This window comes from Manacus candei, unplaced genomic scaffold (genome assembly GCF_025592945.1).
Source record: "Manacus candei isolate 608988 ecotype Guabito, Panama unplaced genomic scaffold, ASM2559294v1 h1tg000017l, whole genome shotgun sequence".
In the NCBI taxonomy this organism is placed as follows: Eukaryota; Metazoa; Chordata; class Aves; order Passeriformes; family Pipridae; genus Manacus; species Manacus candei.
In genome coordinates this window covers 23,605,937-23,627,481 of record NW_026138065.1, presented here as the reverse complement: position 1 = coordinate 23,627,481, position 21,545 = coordinate 23,605,937, and the positions used below count along the sequence as shown (strand labels likewise).

The window sequence follows — 21,545 nt, the reverse complement described above, 5'->3', positions numbered from 1 at the left end:
CTGCTTACCACCCTGTGCAGACAGAAATCTGCTTTGTGTGTGCCATACACAGGACAACTTAAGCATCTGTTTTAATCTGTGTAGGTTCCCTAATTAGAAAGTAATGAACTATTTAGCCTGCTTTTTGAAAGCATACAGTTCCTCTTTATGCTGCCAGGGACCTGCTGCCTGGGTCAGACTCTGGGTTTTGAAGTGCACAGTCAGGGCTGGGAATCCCAGTGCTGCTGCTGGAAGTTTTTGACAGGCCTCAAGCTCTCGTCATGGAATGGGTTTCAATAGGACTGCAGAAACTGTACCAGGAGTGCAGCTGTACCAAAGCTGGAGAGCTCCTTCAAACATAATGTGAAAGAGAAACCTTAAAATAGAAATCATGGCAAATATCTGAGTATTTTTTTCTCTGCTTTAATGTCATTTGTTGAAGATGAGCCTGTAGAGACAAGTCCTTGTGTCAGAGTAGTGCTGGGAGAGTATTTTTTGAAGACTGCAGTGTTTCTAAACAATGAAAATCTTTGCTACTCCTCTTTTCTAGCACAGGACAGGCTGGTACAGAGAGTCCTGCTGCGTGTTGCCTCCAAGGAGTCAGCCAGATTCTTCCCGTGTGGGTCGACTTGACCCACACAAGGACAGGTTGCCCTCTGGAAAGCTGAACTTCTTCACACCAAGAGAGATTTTGGGAGATGGCAAGAACTTACAGACTACTGGCATTTGAAAGCTCCTGTTGGACTTACTTTCCTGATCAGAAGCTGTTCAGTGATAAGAGAATCATACATTTACATGGTAATTCCATATTGGTCTTGCATGGAACTTAAAAATCATGACTCTGATGAGCTGCCCTGTACAGTTTCAGTCAGACACTTGCATCTCAGAATGAAATAAGGTAACTTATTGTAAACTGAATCACATTTAGTTTTTATTCAGCGGAAAAAATCAGAATGAGTTATGATATCACTGTTATCTTAGTGAAGTCTTTGGTTGCACATGCATCTGTCTGGGCCTGATGCAGTTAAGCAGGGTCCAACTCAGTGCTTGTTTTAGAGACTTTAAAAGCAACCTGCTTAGACTTTGGGTTTATTTCTGAGGAATGGAAGGTGAATGTTATCTCTTGTCCCCATCCCCCATCTATATGCAAAATCCCCCAAGGGAAGGTGAGATGTCAGTAAACCAGAGAAATCATATGGAAATTCATACTAAATGGTGGGAACAGTGAGGGCTCAGTTAGACTTCTTCACCTTTAGACTTGAAAATCAGCATGATCTCCGGAGCCATGATGTAAGAGCCTGGCTCTGTGTTGCTCTCTTTGCCTTGATATAAGCTAGAGATGCAAGCCTGATACTTGTACTGAGTTAAATCTTTCACTTGCAGTGGTTTCATATTAATGTTGCAAATGGAATTAATCCTAGTTCATGATGGAATAGATCAGGGGACAGTCTGTTCCATGGTACCTTAAATTCTCAGTAAGAAGTCTAATCTGAAGAGCAATAGATTTAAAATCCTAGTAAGCTTACTAGGCACTGGATCATGGTCAAAGTTAAAGTTTATGATAACTCGTGGACTTTTGGTATCAACAAAGGGTTTGTTCTTGAGTCAGTAGTAATTAATAATATTGATTCATAGAAGAAACACAAAGTGGTGGTCAAAGGTGAGTTGAATCATGCTGCCAGTGAAGCTCCATTTTGCTACTGATCCATGCCTTCCTAAACTGGAAGAAATAATGATTTCTGTAAAGAATGGCTTCAGGATAATCTACATTTTTTAAACTATCAGTGCTTTCAAACAAAAGTGTCCTGCACTTGTTTAAACCAACATTTTCTCTTCTCACTGCCAGTCCTAAATACATTTGTGGTTCTCTATCCTTATACATTCATTGCACACAGACTGAGACTGGTAATGCTACACTGTTGAGTACCATGGCTGTTCCTCCAGTGCTGCACAGGAGGAGATGTGGCGTGGAGCAGGTTGTGAGGTACCCGGAACCGTGCAAGCTGCTGCCCCTCCGCCGGGAGGGCATGGGCTCATAGTATTACCTCCTTCATTTTCATCTCTTTATTCGAGATGTTGCAGGCCAAATTGTCACCTATGTCACATTGTCATCTGCAGTACTTCAGCTTCAGGTAAGCGCCCCCTGCAGATGCAGAGTCAGGTCTTTGCTAACACTGGTTGAATTCAGTCTGTTGAAGATCCAAGTTCATTGAAGTCCTATATACAGGGAGTCACACGTCACTGTCTCCAGGATCAGGAGGCAGCTTTATGGGTTTTTGATGTGGGAGAGATGTTTTGCTGGACTCTTGACTCATCCTTTTGTTCAAGTCAGTATTGGAGAGGATATTTGTTCTAAGCACGGGCAGGTTAATGTGTGCTAGAACCCCCGCCCAAAACAGCAGCACCTATGTGTGCTCAGTACAAACAATCCCAAAGCAATAAACCCAAATGTTTCAAAATGTTGTTAGATAAAAACAGATGAATCAGCACAGGGAAGGAAACTGGTGCTGGTTGAATGTAGGCTGACTGGCACTTCGTCTCGTAGTATTCCTCATATAAGGAAATTATAACAAATAAATTGGTGACCTTAGGGCCAGCCTTCAAGTGAAGTGTGAAGCAAAGCCTAAAGAAGTATGTAAAGGAAGATCTTTTCACTGTACTGATGTTAACTTCGCTTTCCCCCAAAACATGATTTAAAAACCTATTTAGTGAAATTTCTTCAGGAGAAATATCCTTTAGGGCGTTAATTTGCAGTATTATATACAATACCACATATTTGTCTAGCAAGATTACTTAATAACATATTTAATAAACCACTGTGGTTATTAGTGGGCAATGCTGAAAACACGTGGTGTTAAAACATTACTTATTGAAAGCAAAACAAAGCTGCAATTACCTTGGATGAACACAACAATTTTCAGGTCTGAAAATCGAAGACACTGATCAGCTGAGGTGATCATTGTTAAATTAGATTTCTGTTACAAAGAGGATAGCCTGAAGGAACACATTTTCTTTTCGCTGTAGGGGATAGGATTTTTTCAGTTGTCTTCCTGTTTACCACTAAACTCTGTGAGTGTGAAGTTAAAGCATTTTCAAGATACATTTCTGCGTGATGTCATTAAAGTCCGGGAGATATAAACAGTCCTCGAAAGGCTATTTTATATTTTATTGCAGCAGATCCTTGTTGGTAGAGGTAGATTTTTTTCTTTACAGTTATTATTTTCCATATTCTAATTTCAGACAAGGCAGGAGGTTTTTATTTAGTGTCTACCTTGGGACACTAACAGTCTGCCCAAGGTGAGTTGTTTAGCAAAAGATTAAACATGTCTGATGGGACGTACTTTGTGGTGATGGAGGCGAGACCAATGTGCAGGGAAGACTGGACAAAAAAAGAGCTTCCAGTGGAAGTTAGAGTTATTCCACAGTAAAAGTGGTAAAATATTCCAAGTCATAGAATCACAGAATCATAGAACATCTCGAGTTGGAAGGGACCCACAAGGATCATTCAGCTCCTGGCCCTGCACAAGACTGCCCCTGCAAGCATTGTCCAAACACCTCTTGAACTCTGGTAGGGTTGGTGCCATGACCACTTCCCCGGAGAGCCTGTTCCAACGCCCAACCACCTTCTGGCTGAGGAGCCTTTTCCTAATATCTAACCTAAACCTTCCCTGACACATCTTCATGCCATTTCCTTGGCTCCTGTCACTGGTCACCAGAGAGAAGAGATCAGTGACTGCAGTATATTGCAGTATATAAGCCTATACTACCCCTGTACTACAGGCTTAGGTATAAGTCTAGAAAACAGGACAGAGCAGAGGAAAAAAAATTCAGGGTCTGGGAACTACTTAAGGAAGTTAAAGGCTATCTCATTTCCTTTCATCTGAAACCTTTCTTTCAAAAGCTTTTTGATTTTTTTTTTCTGAACATTCCTCTGCTTTTGGAGTGCCTGCCTCTGAGGTGGGAGAAAACTTGGCCATTTCAAAAGTCCAAACACAACTATAAGTTAAAAAATAAACCAGAAAAACCCATCACTCCAAACCTAGTCCCTTTAATTACAGGTACTTCAAAAATATAATCTTGCAGTCTTGAAATTAATTTTTAGCCATTTCTTCCGCTATATGCATGACAGTCCTGGTTTCTTTTCTGTTCTAGAAAACAGTAGAATAATTGTTATCATCATTGCGTGCTACCAACAGTAGGCACAGTGTTAACAATGCCTGTGACAGAAGCATCCACCAGCATTTTTGACATTTAAGACATTTTAATAACAGTGAACGACCTAGAAAGTATAGAGAAGTTCACCTAGGATAATTAACAGTTTGAACCCAATGACTCTCACAGCTGTAACAGGCAAGCATTTTCTATTGCCCTTTCTCTTCTTTAAGGGATATATCTGATTTTCTTTGCAGATGATTGAAGTATTACTTGCCAGTCATAAAATATGACCTCTTTTCCCTGCAAGGAATGGAATGTCCTGGACACAAGTTACATGCACCTTCTGATTTCAGGACAGGCCAATGCTGCTGAGTTTCCCCTGGAGGCTGGGAGAGCCCTCATTTAGCTCTTCTTTCTCCTACTGCAGGATGGTTCCCTTCATTAAATTTCTCTAGTGCAGTATCAGGGCCAGTTTCAAGTAGAAGTGATTTCCCTTGCAGAAAGCATTCCTTACTTTAGCAGATAAATGCTGAGAAAGGATGGAAAACTAGCTTACTGTAGCCAGGATTTGCAGCTAGAAGTCAATGTTGCAGAGTCTTTCTTAAAAAAAAAACCAAGAAAAAGTTACTGTTTGCTGAAGAAGATCAATAAAACAGAGGAAGAATGAGATACTTTCTACCAAATAGCAAGACGTCATGACAAAACCTCTTCCTGCACAGCAGTTTCAATCAAATCCATGATGCAGCTACTGGAGCCAATTTGTGCAAGTTATTGGAGCAATCTGGTGGCAATGAGTTTGCTGCTTTGCTATCAGCCTTTCCTAGTAGCTCTTGGGTTCACCTTATGGTTTGAGTTCACATCTGAGGTGATTAACAACCCTTTAAGAATTTGCTCTTTGTATGTGAAAATAGATTGTATACTCTGAACTCTCTTAATCTCTGGATGCTATAAATCCTTGTATGTCCTTGACACACGTTTCTTTTGCAAATAAGGCCCATTCAGTGCTCACCCTGAGCAAAGGCACCAGCCTCTGAGCTATCTGTGTCTACAGGCTCTTTTTGTCTTCCTAGGACAGAGATCACCTCTGATGCACTGGCAACATCCATTCAACCCATTCCAGCCTCCCATTTGTGTCTTTCCCCAATTCCCTGAATGAGATCAAACTCTCCCTTTACAGACAAACAAGAAATCATTTGCCAAGGGTCAATCTCAGTCCTCACAACTAGTCTATTCATCTCATTTTACAGCTCCTGAAAAATCAGAAATAGTAGCAAAGTAACTAGCAGATTTTTTGAAGTGTCTGGTGTTTCACAGCACTCAGAGAAAACCCATCCTTGGGATGAGTTTTTTCTGCCTTCAATTTCTTTTTTTTTTTTATCTCTTTTGTTGACCTACTTTTTGTAGGGTTTTTTTGTTGTTGTTTCGAGATAATAAGCGCTTTGTTAGAAGTTTGGGTTGTTGCATGCTTGGGTATGTTGAAAGTGTGGTTGTTAGGGGATAAAGGCTGCCTTACATTAGAAAGAGAGCAGATGGAGGAGAAAGGCAGGGCCTCTGTCCCATGGATCAGTGAGGAAACTGGTGCTGAGTGAGCTCGAGCTTTGCTAAAGACCACAGCTGTATGCACTACGCTGCTGGCAGCAGGGCCTCTCAGCTCCCTTCCCTGTCTGGGACATCTCAGGGGCTGTGGACAGGGAAGGGATGCAAAGGATGTATGTACAACATTTGTACAGAAGGATCTCTTGGGCTGAAAGGGTACATAGTTACAGAGGAGGTGGAGAGGATCCCTTAGCCTCCAGGATATGTAGATGTGGCACTTAGGGAGAAGGTTTAGTGGTGGACTTGGCAGTGTTAGGTTTACAGTTGAACTTAATGATCTTAAAGATCTTTTCCAACCTAAATGATTCCATGATATGCTTATTCAGCTTTTTCAGTTGGTTTTGTCCCCCTACCAGGAGCACTAGAAACCTCCTTTCTCCAAAATGAAAGCTGAAGTCACCCATGAGTTCATCAGGTTAATAAACCTCTGCCACAGCATGAGATTTGCCATGATTCAGTGCCTGCTGGTGGCACTGAGGTTTGTACAAGCTCACAGGCCAGCCCAGCTCCCTCAGCATGGGGTGCATGGGGAGGGCGGTGGGTGTGTGCTCCAAGGGCGCAGTGCTGCCTGCACCTGGAAGTGCATAAGATCCCATAAGGATGGTTTAATCTCCAATTCGGGTAACTGAGCTGTTGCTGAAACATAGCTACCCTACAACAGCACAAAGGCATATAGGTGCTCGCAATGGCGTGATATGACTGACAGGGTTGCGGATGCTGCTGAAGTAGTTTGCCTGCTGTGCAGCTGAGCCCTGTGGAAATGAGCCCTCTAGTGGACACTTGGAAAATTAAACGGTGCTGTTCCCCTAACGAGGGAATGAATGAAAAAGTTGCCCAATACTGGGAGGGAAAAAAGAGAAAACAATGAAAGAGACAGTCATATTTTCTTAAACTTTACAATTGAAATAAGATTTTGAGGTAGTTGTTAGGAGAAGTGATAAACATCAACAAAATATTCAGTGACTTTGCAAAACTCTTTAAAACAGTATTATTTAGATTTTTTTCATCGAAATAATGATATTGTTTTTTACATGTTATCATCTCCTTGGGAGATACTTATGCATTTAATCCCTTTGTAAGAGAAAAAGAATCAGTTATTTATGAAGTACCTTATGAATGATCAGGGGAAAAACCCAAAACTGCTGTGATTCCTTCCTCAAGGAGAAGGCATAAATTTTTTTATTGAAACAATTTTTATTTTCTCAATCTTTTTCAGATTTCAAAAAAACTTCCAAGAGATTTGAACAATTTACAACCAAGAAACAAAACCAGGCTTTGTGCTCTAACAAGCATTGCAGGCACTACCTGCTTCTGGGCCAGAGCCACCATGTGCCTCTCGTTACTGTCATTACTCATAGCACCTCTAGTTACAAGCAGGGCATAAAACATCGAGCTTGCTGGACCCTCTAATGCAGAGGTATGCACTGAAGTCGCTGTGTGTTCTGCTTGGGCATGGAAATGTGTGAAGTACCTAGGCAGTGTCTGTTGGAGGTCTGAGGTGTCTGTTGCCTTTAGCTGCCTTGAAGAAATAATTTGTAATGAACACTTTCTTGTTGCTGTTACTGTGAAAAACCTTTGCAGAATAGGCTGTGGCAGCCCTGCACCAAGCTCCTCTCCGTATGACCTGGTGGTCTATCACTCTACGCTTTACTGTAGGATCAATGTGGTAACCCTGTGTTGCACTAAGTGCTCCCTTGTGCAAGTACAAATCTGACTTTTGAATAAACCTTCAGGTGACCCTATGCCACCACTGGATCACAGCTCCAGTTGCTGGACTATATCATGTCTCACTGGAAGAAGGGGCAGCAACCACGGTGATAGTGGATCAAGGGTTGGACTTGATGATCTCAGAGGTCCTTTCCAACCCCACTGATTCTATGATTCTATGACAGCTGCAGACAGGAGTGACACTACTGAAATCTGGTTCCTTTGGGGTTTGTGCTCTATCTCCTTTCAACCTCTCCTATGTCTTACTCCAGTGCTTCCCTTTTCAGGTTCTCCATCACATGGCTGCTCTGTGCCTTCCACTCACTGGGGTGTCCTGAGCAAACAGTGGAGCCTGCTCTGCCAGGTGAGCCACAAAACCCACACCTTTCCTGACCCGATGCAAGTTCCTGTCTCAACCCGTCGGGGTGCCCAGCCAGGGGCAGACCTCTTGAGCTGTACTTCTCTGAGGCACGCAGCCACATCACCAACAGCTCTTTTCAAGGTGAAAGTTTAAAATGTTTTTATTTTCAAACGTGTCTGTTCTCATACTTTTTTTGAGATGTGAGAAGGCAGGGTCAGGCAGACAGTGCCAATTTCATTCCTCTGTGCGTGGCTACACAGAAGGTCTGTGCTGATAAGTTGTGCCACTCATGAATCGTGCTTGTCCATGCTGCTGCTCTGTGAAGCTTTGGCAGAGACTGTGAGACTAAATCTGTATTATTTGGGGGACAAAATAGCAATGCTCTTTCTTTTATATTCCCAAAATATAAGTTTTAGATGAAAATTAGTGTGTATTGGAGGCAGAAAGATAGAAAAAATGAAAGACATGGGGGCAGAAAAGAAAGATGGCACCTTGAGGCTGAGTGGTGACTTGGTACCACTACAGAGTCTTGTGTGCCCTGAAATTATAAAGCAATTTCAAAGAGGGAGAGGAATAACATGGTTTTAGGTAACAGTGGAACTGGTTCTACCCTTGTGGGTAGAATGGAGAATTCTACTGTTACACATTGCTTATTAAATGCTTCAGAATAGAGATGTTCTAAGCTTTGACAACTGTTGTAACTTCCCTTGATGTCACATGCGAAGTTAATATCTTGTGGCATTTTTAGTTTGGCTTTAAATTGTGCCTGAGCTAAAGGAGTTTGTCGTGTTCATGGTTTGCTTCACAATATTATGAAGTCATCAAAATGTATGGAACCAACTCTTTATGATTATTAATCACAGAATGCTTGGATCACTTATGAAAACTACAGTTGCATAAAGATACAAGTCTCTGTGGAAAAATACTTTGAAAAGAACTATTGAAGTATTCCATCAAGCTTATACTTCAACACACTGGTAAAACTCATGAATGCAGTTACAGCGAGTGACGCTTGTGAAGTTCCTCACTTATTTTTGTAGAGAGGATTTTCTTTTAAAGAGTTGGGATTTTTTCCTCTCCTAGTCTGTAGATTATCCCAAGGTGCAGTGGAAACAAAGGGCTTCTCATGACTCTTTTAACTGTACTTCCTGGGAATTATTTTTCCAGAGATTGTGCTGAATTCATCTGCTCATAGAAATCCTGTAAAGAATAGTCCATGTCATAGACAGCAAAACAATGTGAGTTCAGGCAGCAGAGAGTCTTACATCTGGGTAGAATCACAGCTGACCTCTCTATCTCTGGTCAGGGGCATCTTGCAGTGATTTTTTAAAGTAGAACATAGCTTGCAGGTAGAGCATGTTGTTGGTTTTGTCCTTTGCTGTGTGTGGACACCTTATCGTTGTATGTGGTTGTTCCATTAATAAATGTGAAAGTTTAGTAGCAACCTTTTACTGGGAAGAACTGGATCAGATTCTTACAGAATTCAATTGTGAAATTAGTTCTGTATTTGGGACTCAAACTCAGGTAAATTAAAACCTAGTGCCCCATCTTGGACAGGTAAAGGAAATAGTAAAGTTTGCAATGCACTGCCTGCTTATCTGAAGATTTCTAAAATTTGACTTCCATACAATCTGTTTTTGCAAACTTCAGTGGCCTTCTAGTACCTGAAGGGAGCCTACAAGAAAGATGGACAGAGACTATTTACAAGAGCACGTAGTGACAAGACAAGGGAAAATGGATTTAAACTGAAAGAGAGTAGTTTTAGACTAAGTATGAGGAAAAAAGTATTTACTGCGAGGGTGGTGAGGCACTGGAACAGGTTTTCAAGAGAAGTTGTGGATGCCACATCCCTGGAAGTGTTCAAGGCCAGGTTGGATGAGGCTCTGAGCAATGTGGTCTAGTGGAGGGTGTCCCTGACTAGGGACAGGGGGTTGGAACTAGATGACCTTTGAAGTTCCTTCCAACTCAAACCATTGCAGTATTAATTGCCCTAATGTGCTATGCAGTCCTAAGTAATCAGCATTAGTATGTTAATTAATGTAATGACATGTTTGTGCTATGGAATAGGTTATATGGGCTAATGATGCCTAAACTCTGTTTTTGATTGTTTTGAGTTGTATATAGAGAACAAGAAGTGAAAGCAATTTATGCAATTATGTAGATTGTCTAAGAGATCCGACCTGACAGACCATGGATTTCAGGACAGTGTTGTTATATGCCTCAAATGTACTCCTAGGCAGGCAGTTGACTCCAACAATCTAAAGAACCCATAGACCACCCCGAAATACATCACCCACAGGGTTTCCCTGATGTTGAGAGTTTTTGTTGGGTCACTGTTTTTATTTTTTTTAATTATAGGTTATACCCTGGCAGTGAACTAGGGGTACTATCTAACCTTGCAATTGGCAATTACAAAACTTTCTAAAATCATGTCAACAATGTGCTCATCACATGCTCCCAAGATTGCCATAAAGTGGAGCTGATGGGGGAATTTTTGATGCACTGGTAATGGTTTGGTTCTAAGTAAAAAAATATGCTTAGTTCCATATCTATCTATCTATCTATCTATCTATCTATCTATCTATCTATCTATCTATCTAATCTATAAGAATTCCTGGTAAATATTCTCATTGAACAAGACTGTTTCTTTCCAAGGTTGAGGATGAAAACCTGTAATGCATTTCTGAGTACAGGTAACAATTCAGTCTTTGAAGGTTTTATTGCACTCCGATGACCAGGGTATTGCAAGAAACAGATTCAAAAATAGCAGTCTCAAGACAGGGCAGTTTGGCAGAGCAACTCTGTGGGTAGCTGAAAGAACTCCAGGGAACAGACTCAATTTGGGCTAAGTTTTAGCTGAGTAAGGCATGACTAATAGGATTTTTTAAAAAAGCATTTTTAGAGTCTGTTGAAACCATCTATTTCCCTTGAAGGAAATCAAACATTAGCAAGTTTTTCACTAATTCTAAACTAAAGCTCATGGTGTCACATTTAGCCTGTGTGGTGTGAACCTGCCTGCTATTCACTTTGGAAAACTTTCTGGGATTTAATAATCATCAGTGAATTGAACTACTTAGGTCATTAAGCATTCATCTGTTCTGCCATCTCAGTGTAAAACTAGGTGCCTGCTTTTCATGTCAGCTGGGGTGAGAATGTTGGAAAGCAGGATAGAGAATTAATTGGAAAATTAGCATAGATTGAATTTCACTTGTGTGAGCTGTAAGTGACTTGGATAGGAAGGCTGGAAGTGTGTACTGAGGGATGCAGCAAGCTGGAGAGTGGGCATGCATGGGGGCAGAAGGATGTTTTGGAATGTGGTGCCTCTTGAGATGGAAAACAGGTGGAATTCATGCCATGGTGGTACATGGCATTATTAAGTCTTTTTTTTTCTTTTTTTTTTTTTCTCTCCAGTGGCTTTGTATTTTGGTGCTAGGTATAATGCAGAGGATGACGTCCACTGAGTCCAAGTGTGATTTAGCAGATTATTGATTAAGGGTATGAATGTATTGGTTTACTTGATTTAGACTTCTCAGTAGGGTGGTCTGTAGGGATAGGACAAGGAGGAATGGTTTTAAATGGAAACAGGGTAGATTCAGAGCAGATATAAGGGAGAGATTCTTCACTGTACTGGTGGTGAGGCACTGGAATAGGTTGCCCAAAGAAGCTGGGGATGTCCCATCCCTGTCCAGGAGGGGTGGAGAGAAGCACCAAGCTGGGCAGGTGAGGTGTTTCCAAAGGGTGCGGGCCCAGCATCTCTGATACCCCAGGGAGGGCAAGGGCTCGGCCCAGAGCTGCCCACAGAGCACAGCTGGCAGACAGGAGGTGTCTGGGGCACAGAGGGCCATCACAGCACAGCTGAGGTCCTTTCCCTGGGGAGGAAGGACACCAGAGCTGGAGTCTGCTCTGCGGAAAGCTGGTGGGGCCCCACCGGACAGAGTGGGGAAGGACTGGCTGGGGGGCTGGGTGGGAGGTAATGAACCAGGAGAGGTGCTGGGGCTGGGTGCAACCAGCTCAGCTGTGAGAGCCTGTGGCTTCCCTCAGCCCCAAAGGACCCCAAGGTTTGGTAGTTGGGGTTTGCTTGTGTTTGACAGATGTCACGACTCAAGGTCTCAGTATTTCCACCTCCTTCCCCTACATTTTCCTCTTTAATTATTTTTTGTAAATTCATTCTGACACAGTTTTAGAAAATAAAGTGCACCTCAGGTTCCGGTGTGTCAAAATTGGACCGGAAGATTGGAAAAATGCAAGAGCACTGACAGCCACCCTGCAAAGTGCAATCCCTCTTTGCTGCTGGGGAAAGGGGGAAGTTGCATACAGGAGCAGTGTCAGTGATGTAAAACAGCAACAGCCTTCTCACAAATGATTAATATAGGAGGAATTTATCTTGAGTACAATGAAGCAGTAATGTCTGCTAGGAGTTTTCAACAAATACTGGAACCTTACTAAACTTTTTTTCCTGTCTGCTTCCTAGTCTTGATGTGCCAGTCTCGTCCATCTCATGGTGGCTTTGAGTACTCTTCTCTCTGGCCAGGCCCAGTTGCACCCCTTTGAAATGACTCTGTACCTTTGTGCCCGCCTGTCTGACTTAAGGCTCATTTTGCATGTGTTGAGCATGGAAGTCCTTGCTTTTCCCAAGAGACAGAGTTGGACTGAAAACATGATTAACTGTGAACATAGGCAACTTTATTTCAACAACTAAGTCAACTTCAGTGTTTGCCTACACACAGAAGAGGAGTGTAGGCAGGACAGAGTAGGCTTTTGACACTGAAGTGGTCTTTGGATCAGCAGGCATTGCACCATCAGGAAATGGTCATGGTGTACTGCAGTTCACACTGGATCCTCTCTGTCCTGCTGCTCAAGTTGTGTTTTCCCCAAAGATCTCCTTGAGGAGATCCTTCGCCTGAGTAAAGAATTTTACCAGCTCATCGGCTGAATATGGGCAGGAGCTAACCTGGTCCGATGATGTTGGCTTTGGCTTCGGCAGTGGCTTTGGCTTCTCTGAGGCTGGTGGTTTTGTCCATGGTGGCTGTGCAGCAGTTGGTCTCGTCCATGGAGGCTGTGCAGCGGTTGGTCTTGTCAAGGGTGGCTGTGTGGCAGGTGGTCTTGTCAATGGTGGCTGTGTGACAGGTGGTCTTGTCCATGGTGGCTTTGTGGTGGGTGGTCTTGTCCACGGCGGCTGTGCGGCGGTTGGTCTCGTCCATGGCGGCTGTGCGGCGGTTGGTCTCGTCCATGGCGGCTGTGTGACAGGTGGTCTTGTCCATGGTGGTTGTGCGGCAGTTGGTCTTGTCCATGGTGGTTGTGTGGCAGGTGGTCTCCCCCATGGATATTGAGTGGGTTGTGGGGCAGTTGGAAAATAACCCCAAGCCTGTGCTGCTAGAGAAGCCCTTCTATATGGGCTTGCAGCCATCTCAGCCAGCATCCAGTCATAGAAGTACTGAGTGGAGGTGTAGATTCCGGGCTGCTTTGGTCTTGCGCAGCCTCTTCCCCAGCTGGTCACTCCAACAACCCAGTAGTAGTCAGCGATGTTGTCCTTGCACATGAGAGGACCACCGCTGTCCCCCTGCAGTGGAGCAGAGAGGATTAAGGTCAGTTGGGTGGCCCCAGTCAGCACTGGGGCTGTCTCCTTCTCTCTCACAGCTGAGCTGTATTCCCAGCAGAGCAAGGTGCCAGGGATGTATTCACAGCACACCAAGTGACTGTGAGTGGGTTGGGGTCCTGTAAGGTAGGGCTCTCTCTCATGTCTGCACAGTGATTCTGGATGTGCAAAGGATGGATGTTGCAGGATTGGCATCTGGACCCCAGGCCTGCCTGGATGGACTTTTGGGGCAGAGTGACAGACCTCTGGGGGCACTGAGCAAGGACACGTGGATGGAGAATGGGAGGGTAGCCCCAACAGCAGTGTGGATGTGGGGCTGGGAGAGTGACTGACTGTCCGGTCAAGGCCCACCTGGGGCTGTGTTTGGGCAGTGCTGACCGGGCTGCCTGTGCTGCTGGGGGCCAAGTGGCTCATCACACACTCCTTCCTACCTGGCAGGTGTCGATGATGCCCTGTGGATAACCAGCACACAGGTTGGAGCTGTGGATTTTCCCCGCATACCACTGGCTGCTGTTGCAGAGCTTGAGATCGATGAGGTGGACCTGGGCCTCCTGCAGGAGATCGCTTGTTCTTGAAGCTGTGAGCACAGAAAGGAATGAGCACTCAGCAGCTCCTTGCCATTTCTCCTGCCCTGCCTGAGGCTGATTCCCATTGCTAGGGCTTGGCTTGGCCTCTGGAGAGGCACTGGAGTGCTGTGTCCCTGCTGTGTGACTTTGGGCGCAAGCCAGGCCCATTTGTCCAGAGGTATCCGTCCTGCAGCGGGACTCTGGCTTTGGCCTCTGCTGTCAGGAAGCCCAACCTGTCTCCCCAGGGTGCTGAGACTGTCCTCAGAGCCCGAGTCCTTCTTGGAAACTCACCCCTTGCAGTGGTGGCACCCCAGCCAGCGACAAAGCAGTAGACCAGGTCTGACACACTCAGTGTCGGGTCGGGCACACAGGCCAGCTGGATGTAGGGGCTGCACTGGACAGGATGGTCCAGTTCCAGCAAGGCAATGTCATTCTTCATGGTGTCTTTATTATAGTATTGGTGAAGGCGCAGCTGCTTAATGTAGCGGACTTGTGCCCCAGGGCCTGGTTGAGTCAACTGGGTGGCCCCGATCACCACGTACACCAGGCTGATGTTGCTGGAAGGCAGAAGCAGAGAAAGGGGTGAGAGGGAGCAGAGCCATGCACTGCAGCAGCCCAGCACTTGCCAGCCTTCAGTGCTATGGGGCACGGACTGCCCTAGTCTGCCTTAGGCTGTGGGAATGGTGAGCTGGGGCTGCTAAGAAGCAGTGGCATGAGACCAGCCTTCTCCTGAGCCCAGTCTCTCAGCTGGGCTCACTGCAAGCAAAGGGGATGGGAGTAAGACGTGGTGCCGGTGACAGGGCACCTGTTGGTGTTGTGAGGATACCCCCGTTCCCTGCTCCTCCTTACGTGACAGAGTCAAAGCAGTGGGCTGCCGTGAGGACCCATTGCGGGTGGACGAGGGACCCTCCGCACAAATGCCCCGTGTCTGGTATCCACTCATGCTGGAGGCTGACGAGCCAGGGCCAGGATGCTTCGTGGGCACCTGTGCCACCCACGACGCGTGTCATGCCATAGTAGCCATATTGATAAGCGCTGGCACCGTAGTCATAACCAATGGCTCGGAGCCCACACATCGATCTGTAAGCAGAAAGTCATTACTGTGCTGCTCTGTGCTGCTGCTCAGGCTGAAGCTCAGCCGTCCGCCCTCCCCACCAGCATGGACAGCAGGCCCTTGGAGCCCACGGGGTGTGTGTCTGTCTGTGTCAGCACCTGGTTGCTGGCAAGGAACTGAGGCTCCCCCATGGGTTTTGGGAAGCTGGGGAATAGCCACAGGGGACAACGGGCCTGCTCCCACGGCCCCTCCTAAGCATCGCCCAAGCTCCCTCCCACAGCGTGGGGCCACTTACCCACAGTTGTCCCACGTGCCGTGCGCAAGCCCACACGTGGCCAGCAGGATGAGGAGGCAGAGCCAATTCATGGCTCTCAGAGGCACGTGTCAGCTGCAAGAAGTGAGGGCTCCGCGGCCTGTGTTGCCCGTGAAGGCCTCGTCCCCAGGGCTGATGTCACAGCGTGGTGGGTTCTGTGTTCTGGGCACTGGGGCCTCTGGCGTGGGGGTGGGGGCAGGAGTAACAGAGAATCGTAGAACCATGGAATGGTTTGGGCTGGAAGGGACCTTAAGGACCATCTAGTTCCAACCCCTGCTGCCTTGCACAGGGACACCTAGAGCAGCTTGCTCCAAGCTTGGCTCAAAGGCTGTCCTTGAACACTTCCAGGGATGGGGCATCCACAGCTGCTCTGGGAAACCTGTGTCAGTGCCTCACCACCCTCATAGTCAAGAATTTCTTCCTAATGTCTAATCTAAGCCTACACTCTTTCACTTGAAAGTCATTCCCCCTTGTCCTATCACTACTTGCCCTTGTAAGATGTCTCTCTCCAGCATTCTTTAGGCCCCTATTCTTGCTGGATGAGGGTGTGCAGGCCCCAGGGCAGGCAGCAGTGCCTGGCTCCCAGCACTGCCTGCTGAGAGGTCCCAGGAAAACACCAGATGTTACATCACAGCCTCTTTGGGAAGTTCACCGCCACTCTGCTCTCTGCAGCTGTGTACCACCAACTCCACCCCCAAACACATACGACCAGGGAACATGGCTAATGCAGGAAGCATGTGTGTGTTTGGGTGTGGAGGAGCCAACCATGTTACAGACAGGGTGGCCAAGCAGTGAAGTGCAAGCCCAAAAAGCCGAGTGTGCCCAAGCAGTGTCACCCTTCCTGTACAAAGTGCAGTGAAACAAAGATGCAGCACAGTCCACTCTGGCCTCGTCAGCCACAGCAACACCCTCTGACAGGCTCCATCCTCCTCATCCTGGACTGTCAGCTGCAAAGAGTACAGTGGCACCTTCACCCCCCTGCAGAGAGAGAAGGGATTGGGCTGTAGCAGTCTTTCCTGTCAGTATCTCAACAACAGACAGGCTGGCTCCCCTGAGCCTAAACATCAAGGAGTAAACACAGAATAATTTAGGTAAAACTCCATAGTTACATGTATGGAAATGTCTTATTTTCTTGTTGTCCAGACACAACTTTAGTTTGTCACACTAGGGTAATGAACATTTAAGAGGAAATATAAAATTAAAATTAATTTAATTTAAAAATTGTCATATTATTTTAACTGAAGTATTCCATTTCAATCTCCACTTCAAGAACTTCATTTTCCAAGATTTCATGTGTGTCCAGGTAATCACAGCCAAAAATTACAGCAGAGGGGACTATGTAAGGAAACACATCTGTTTCCTCTTCTGACAGCATAACCCCTTGTCAAGAGCAAGCAACTGGCTGTGGACTCCAGAAAGCCCCCACACCCTCTCCCCTGATGTGACCAGAGGTGATTCTCTGTGGCATTACTGATGGCTGAGGGAAAACCACTTGCAGAGCCATACCTGGGCTGGAGTGTCCTGTTATTTTTCCACTGATACAGTGTCAGTTTCTGAGGCTCACTCTTAGTGTAAGATACCTGCTAGTGAGAGGCCTTTGGAGAATAAGGCTGAGAAGGAGCAGGGTTGCAAGAAACATGGTCTCATAAGATTAATCATAGTGTGAATGGATTTGGTGTTTAACATTAGAAAGAGAAGGCAGAAGATAGCTGTGAGAGGACCTTTCAATATGGATGAGAATGCTCTTTAAAAGAAGGAGAAATTACCATTTGCACCTCATAATGCAGAAAACAGGAAGCTTGCACATCTTGGCCATCTTATGAAAATACATGGGTACTCTCTAAGTAGAGAGCTGAAGAAAAGCACTTCTTCATTTACTGAAATTTAACATTTTAAAATAATTTTCCTGGGGGAATGTGTGTGTAAAGATTTCACCAGTCTATTTTTTTTTTCAGAGCTAATAAGCAAATATCACAGAGTAATTTCATGCAGATTCTGCATGTGAAGTGTTGTAGTCTGCCTTTTGGAGGCAATTGGCATAGATCCTCAGAATGTGCCTTTTATGAATTAACTAACAGATTTATAGAATGAACTAAAGCTAGAGGGAGTGTAATCATTGGACTATCTCCAGCCTCAGCCCACTAAGTTTTTGTGTTTTCCTGACTCACTGAATAAGAGTGGATATCTTGACATTCAAGAGTCTGCTGAGTATCTGAGCAGTCTCCTCTGTATCTCAAGCAGAGTAGTTCTGGTCAATATCCCAATATCTCAGTCACAAGTTCATCCCTTCATAAGAATAAAAAGGTAACCTCTGTTAAGGAAAGAATGCAAGAATGGGAAAATATGTCTCAACAGAGAGAACTTCAAGCTATGAGACCGGAGCAGTTCAATTACGGCATTTGCCATTGCCTGGTGCACTGTTTTGGTCATACAGAATTCTTCAAGTCCTGATGTATCAGTAAGAACACTTGACCTATCAGGAAAAACCAAGAATGGCTTCTAAATTTGCTTTTGTCGTTATGTATCTGACTGGGAGGGGCCAATGATAAAAAGCTATTTTGGCTTTTAAAGTCAAGGCTAATTGCTCCTGAGAGTAGATTCAAGAGCCGTTTGCAGGATACCACTGGAATAGCTGCCCAAGGTAAATGTTTACTGTAAGCATTGATATGCACACAGGTAAACCCAGATGGCCAAACTATGACTAAGGTATTAAAGAAAAGTTTATTCCAGACACCCTAAATACACTGCTAAAATCATGCAGTGGGTGAAAGAGTGCAGCAGGCTGGTTCTGGTGCTTTTATAACAATACCTTTTGCATATACATCACTTCAAGGCTGTGTTCTCCCCTGTGCTTTTACGATCTCCCTCTCTCCCAGCAGGGACGTCAACTGTGTCTATGAGAAAGTGTTATCTCCTACATCTCAAAAAAAGGCAGAGGAGAAGCATCAGTAGGTGTAATAAATGGGATTTTCCCACACTGATCTTTCCCAGGCCTAGCATTGTCAGCTGCAAAAGTCTCTTGAGCAAAAACAACTCTAAAAACAACTTATCTCTTCTCACCAATCTTCTATTTTCAGCCCCTTCATCCTCATATTTATGTTTTGGACATTTAGTTTTCAAAAGAAGCTTCTGACATACCAAAGATGAAAGAGGATCCTGCAGCCAAAAGCAGCCCAAATTGCAGCAATGGCCTCTTTATTTTCAGCAGAGAACACCTTGCCACCCAACTGAAAATCTGGAGTGTATTTGGATGTCTCTTTTCAACCATGATTGGGCAGACGTTCATAAAGGAGACAGCTGCATAAGAACACTTCCTCTCCTGAATTTTAGAACTGTGCCCAAGAAAGTGCCAAATTCACATGGCTCCAGTCATCTGTCTAAACATATTAAAACTTCCTAAATTACATTCTTGGAAGCTCAGGAAAGTTGTGAATACTCAATATTGTAACTCTTCACCTATTGCCCATGGAGACTGTTATTCTACACTCATACTTTGACACAAAAGATAAGTGGAGAGCATTCCCAGGTCACTTAAGAAACGTTTCAGCTGCAGACACATAACTCTGTAGGTTGATGGGTATTTTAATATTTATGGTGTTAAAGTGATCACATGTGGGATTTTTTTCCCCACTTTTTCTTTGGGACAGTATAAATAGTATTTAGTGAGTGTTAGCAATACTGAATAATATTTGTAACCCTGGATCATGTGAGCTCTCTTTCTGTATGTGCTCTGATATTATTGATATGAGTAGACTTTTACTATAAAATTAGTTGTGTTTTTTGTTGCAGAGTCTGCTTTCTTTCATGTAATATTTGCTTAAGGTTATTGCAAATATGTTTCTTGGAAACAGTTTTATGTCTATGTTATCTTTCAAATTCTGGAAAATTTCGTGCTACCCAGGTTGCATAAGATGGTATGTTCTTCGGTTATTTTGGGGAGACAACATCAAATCTTAGCTGACTTCCTGATATCTCCACATTTTGGATGTGGATGTTTGAAGAGCAGCTGTGAATGCAACTGTTTCAAAGATTCACCATGGAAATTTAAGAAAACATAAAAATCTGTCCTAATAGATTGTAATGAACAATCTGCTGTTTATTCAGTTGATGTGGACAAGTTAGCTTAATTTCTTAGCTGGAAGCGTCCAAGAAGATGTAAATCATTTTGAATGAGGAGAATTGTTTGGAAGTTACACTTCTCAATATTTCTATAGGTGACTGTGTTTTTTTCCAGTGATTTTCTTCTACAGATGGAGTCATGAAGTGTAGGTATGGTAAAACATTTTAAGATTTCACATGGCTTTTTATTTTGAGAAATGCTGAGTTTGGTGAGTTGTAATAGGGATGATACTGACCTAAACAGAGTAACTGACTACATTGCTGGGGTGATATGTCAGGATCTTCACTGCTCTTAAAGTACATCAGAATTCTCCTCAGCATGTGTTTGTCAGAAAGCTTTGAGAACAATGCTGGGTCTTCCAGACTTCCAGAAACTTATCTGGGAACCCTCCCTTGGTATTTGTGGTTTCATCCTCCAAAGGAGCAAACAGAATTTCTGCTCAGAACATATTGGCCTTGACTTTTGGCAGTGCTTTATGTTTGGGACACACCTCAATTAGCTCACCTCTGGAGCTTTCTGAGGAAATGGAGTGAGAGAGGAGAAAAAAAGGCTAATTGTTTTTCTTCTCATAGGCAAAATATTTTTTTTCTTTACACACAGAAAAAGAGATGCTGGAAATTTCTATTTTTTAGAAAAATCTGAAGTGGTTGAATTTTTACTCCATATTGGAACTGGATTGTCTTCAATGTAAAGTATTTTCCAATGAGTTCCAACTGTCTGTAAGCATAGAATGGCTGGGAAAAACTAGGTTACATGTCATATGTATTCATAAGATTGGTTACTGCTGTTTTCTGTTAAACTACATCCTTCAAATGTTAAAATACATCAAGAAAAGAAATGATTTACTACACAGCTGATCACACTGATTTGCCAGGTATGATCACACTTGTTTTTTGTTCCATGGCAAGATAACACAGATGTGTAACACAGACAACACAGGTCACTGCTAATTCTAATGTGTGTAGCACAATGTTACTCTGCATGATGCACAATGTGAGGCTCAGGCATTCCAAGAGGCACATGATGATATTTTAATGGGAAAAAACTTAATTGCCAACTGAATTATGAACATAGCTTTCCCTAGAAATATGACTGTATTGAGTACAGTTCAGGAAACTGCGATCCTTAGTGTATTTTTATAGGACAATTCGGTGCAGTTGTGACAAGCCTAAAGTCAAAGATTCAGTCTGCTTGATGTCAGCGTGGGAAGCTCTGCATGATTTCCTGCCATCTACAGCTTCAGTTCTTCAGGTTCATCCTTATTGCAGCTGAGCAATATTATTCTGTGCTGCCTAATATTGCTCACATACTACATAAAGAGCCTGTAATACAGCCTTAGTAGAAACAGGCTTTGTGTTTGCATTAGTCGGGTGATGTATAGCGTCTTTATTCATAATGTGCCAATGTAAGGTGAGGGATGCATAAATTAGTCTGCTCTTGTACTGAAGAACAATTGTCACCATTCTTATTGTCCCTGCCATAGGTAAAGGAACGTACAGATTTGACTTGAGCAATAAGGAATAAATTTTGAATGTTAAGCATGGCATTCTATGGTACAAATTAAAAAGCAAGGGATAAAAAGTAATAAATCGTTAATGGGAGGGTAATTACTGTGGGAAGCTTCTCTGGAAACTGGAAAAAATGACTTGTGGGTGATTTTTCTGTTGGGGTTTGGAGAAATCAAGAGTATAGTAAGAGTGCGTGTGTATGTATAAAGGGTATTTCTTCACAGTCTTGAGGCGAGGAAGTAGAAGAAAATCAAAATGAGACAGAAATGGACAGAATTGTTACAGAAATGAGAAATTTCCTATACTGGTTTGTTCTGAGCAAGTGAAATGTATTTCACACTTTTGTGTTGAGTTTGGAACAATTTGTATCTTCCTCATACTTTCATTTTTACATGATCAATATTTATGATGGGATTTTGCTATTTGTTTCATAAAATGCATATTTAAAGTATACATCAGTAATAATGGAAAAAGTATTTTTAAAGCATAGGTGTCCATATAAAGTCCATTTAAAGTGTAGGTGTTGAGTATTTTATTCAGCTTGCTGTTTGTATCCACATATGAATACGTGTATGCATACATATGTAAAA

General features: G+C 43.7%; 1 protein-coding gene across 2 annotated transcripts; it reads right to left on the bottom strand.

Annotated features, from left to right (window-relative positions):
- Positions 1-12,463: 12,463 nt before the first annotated feature.
- LOC127469082 (acrosin-like) lies at positions 12,464-15,425 on the bottom strand. 2 transcript variants are annotated; one of them, XM_051782982.1, is made up of 6 exons: positions 15,310-15,419; positions 14,810-15,040; positions 14,252-14,517; positions 13,826-13,971; positions 12,999-13,358; positions 12,464-12,968 (listed from the first exon to the last, which is right to left on the bottom strand). In XM_051782982.1, the coding sequence occupies exons 1-6, from the start codon at positions 15,378-15,380 to the stop codon at positions 12,654-12,656; spliced, it is 1,389 nt and encodes a 462-aa protein (XP_051638942.1). In that variant the 5' UTR covers positions 15,381-15,419; the 3' UTR covers positions 12,464-12,653. The 2 variants fall into 2 exon arrangements, with proteins under 2 accessions (XP_051638942.1, XP_051638941.1); XM_051782981.1 differs by having other exon boundaries at positions 12,465-13,358; positions 15,310-15,425.
- Between the last annotated feature and the right edge of the window lie 6,120 nt (positions 15,426-21,545).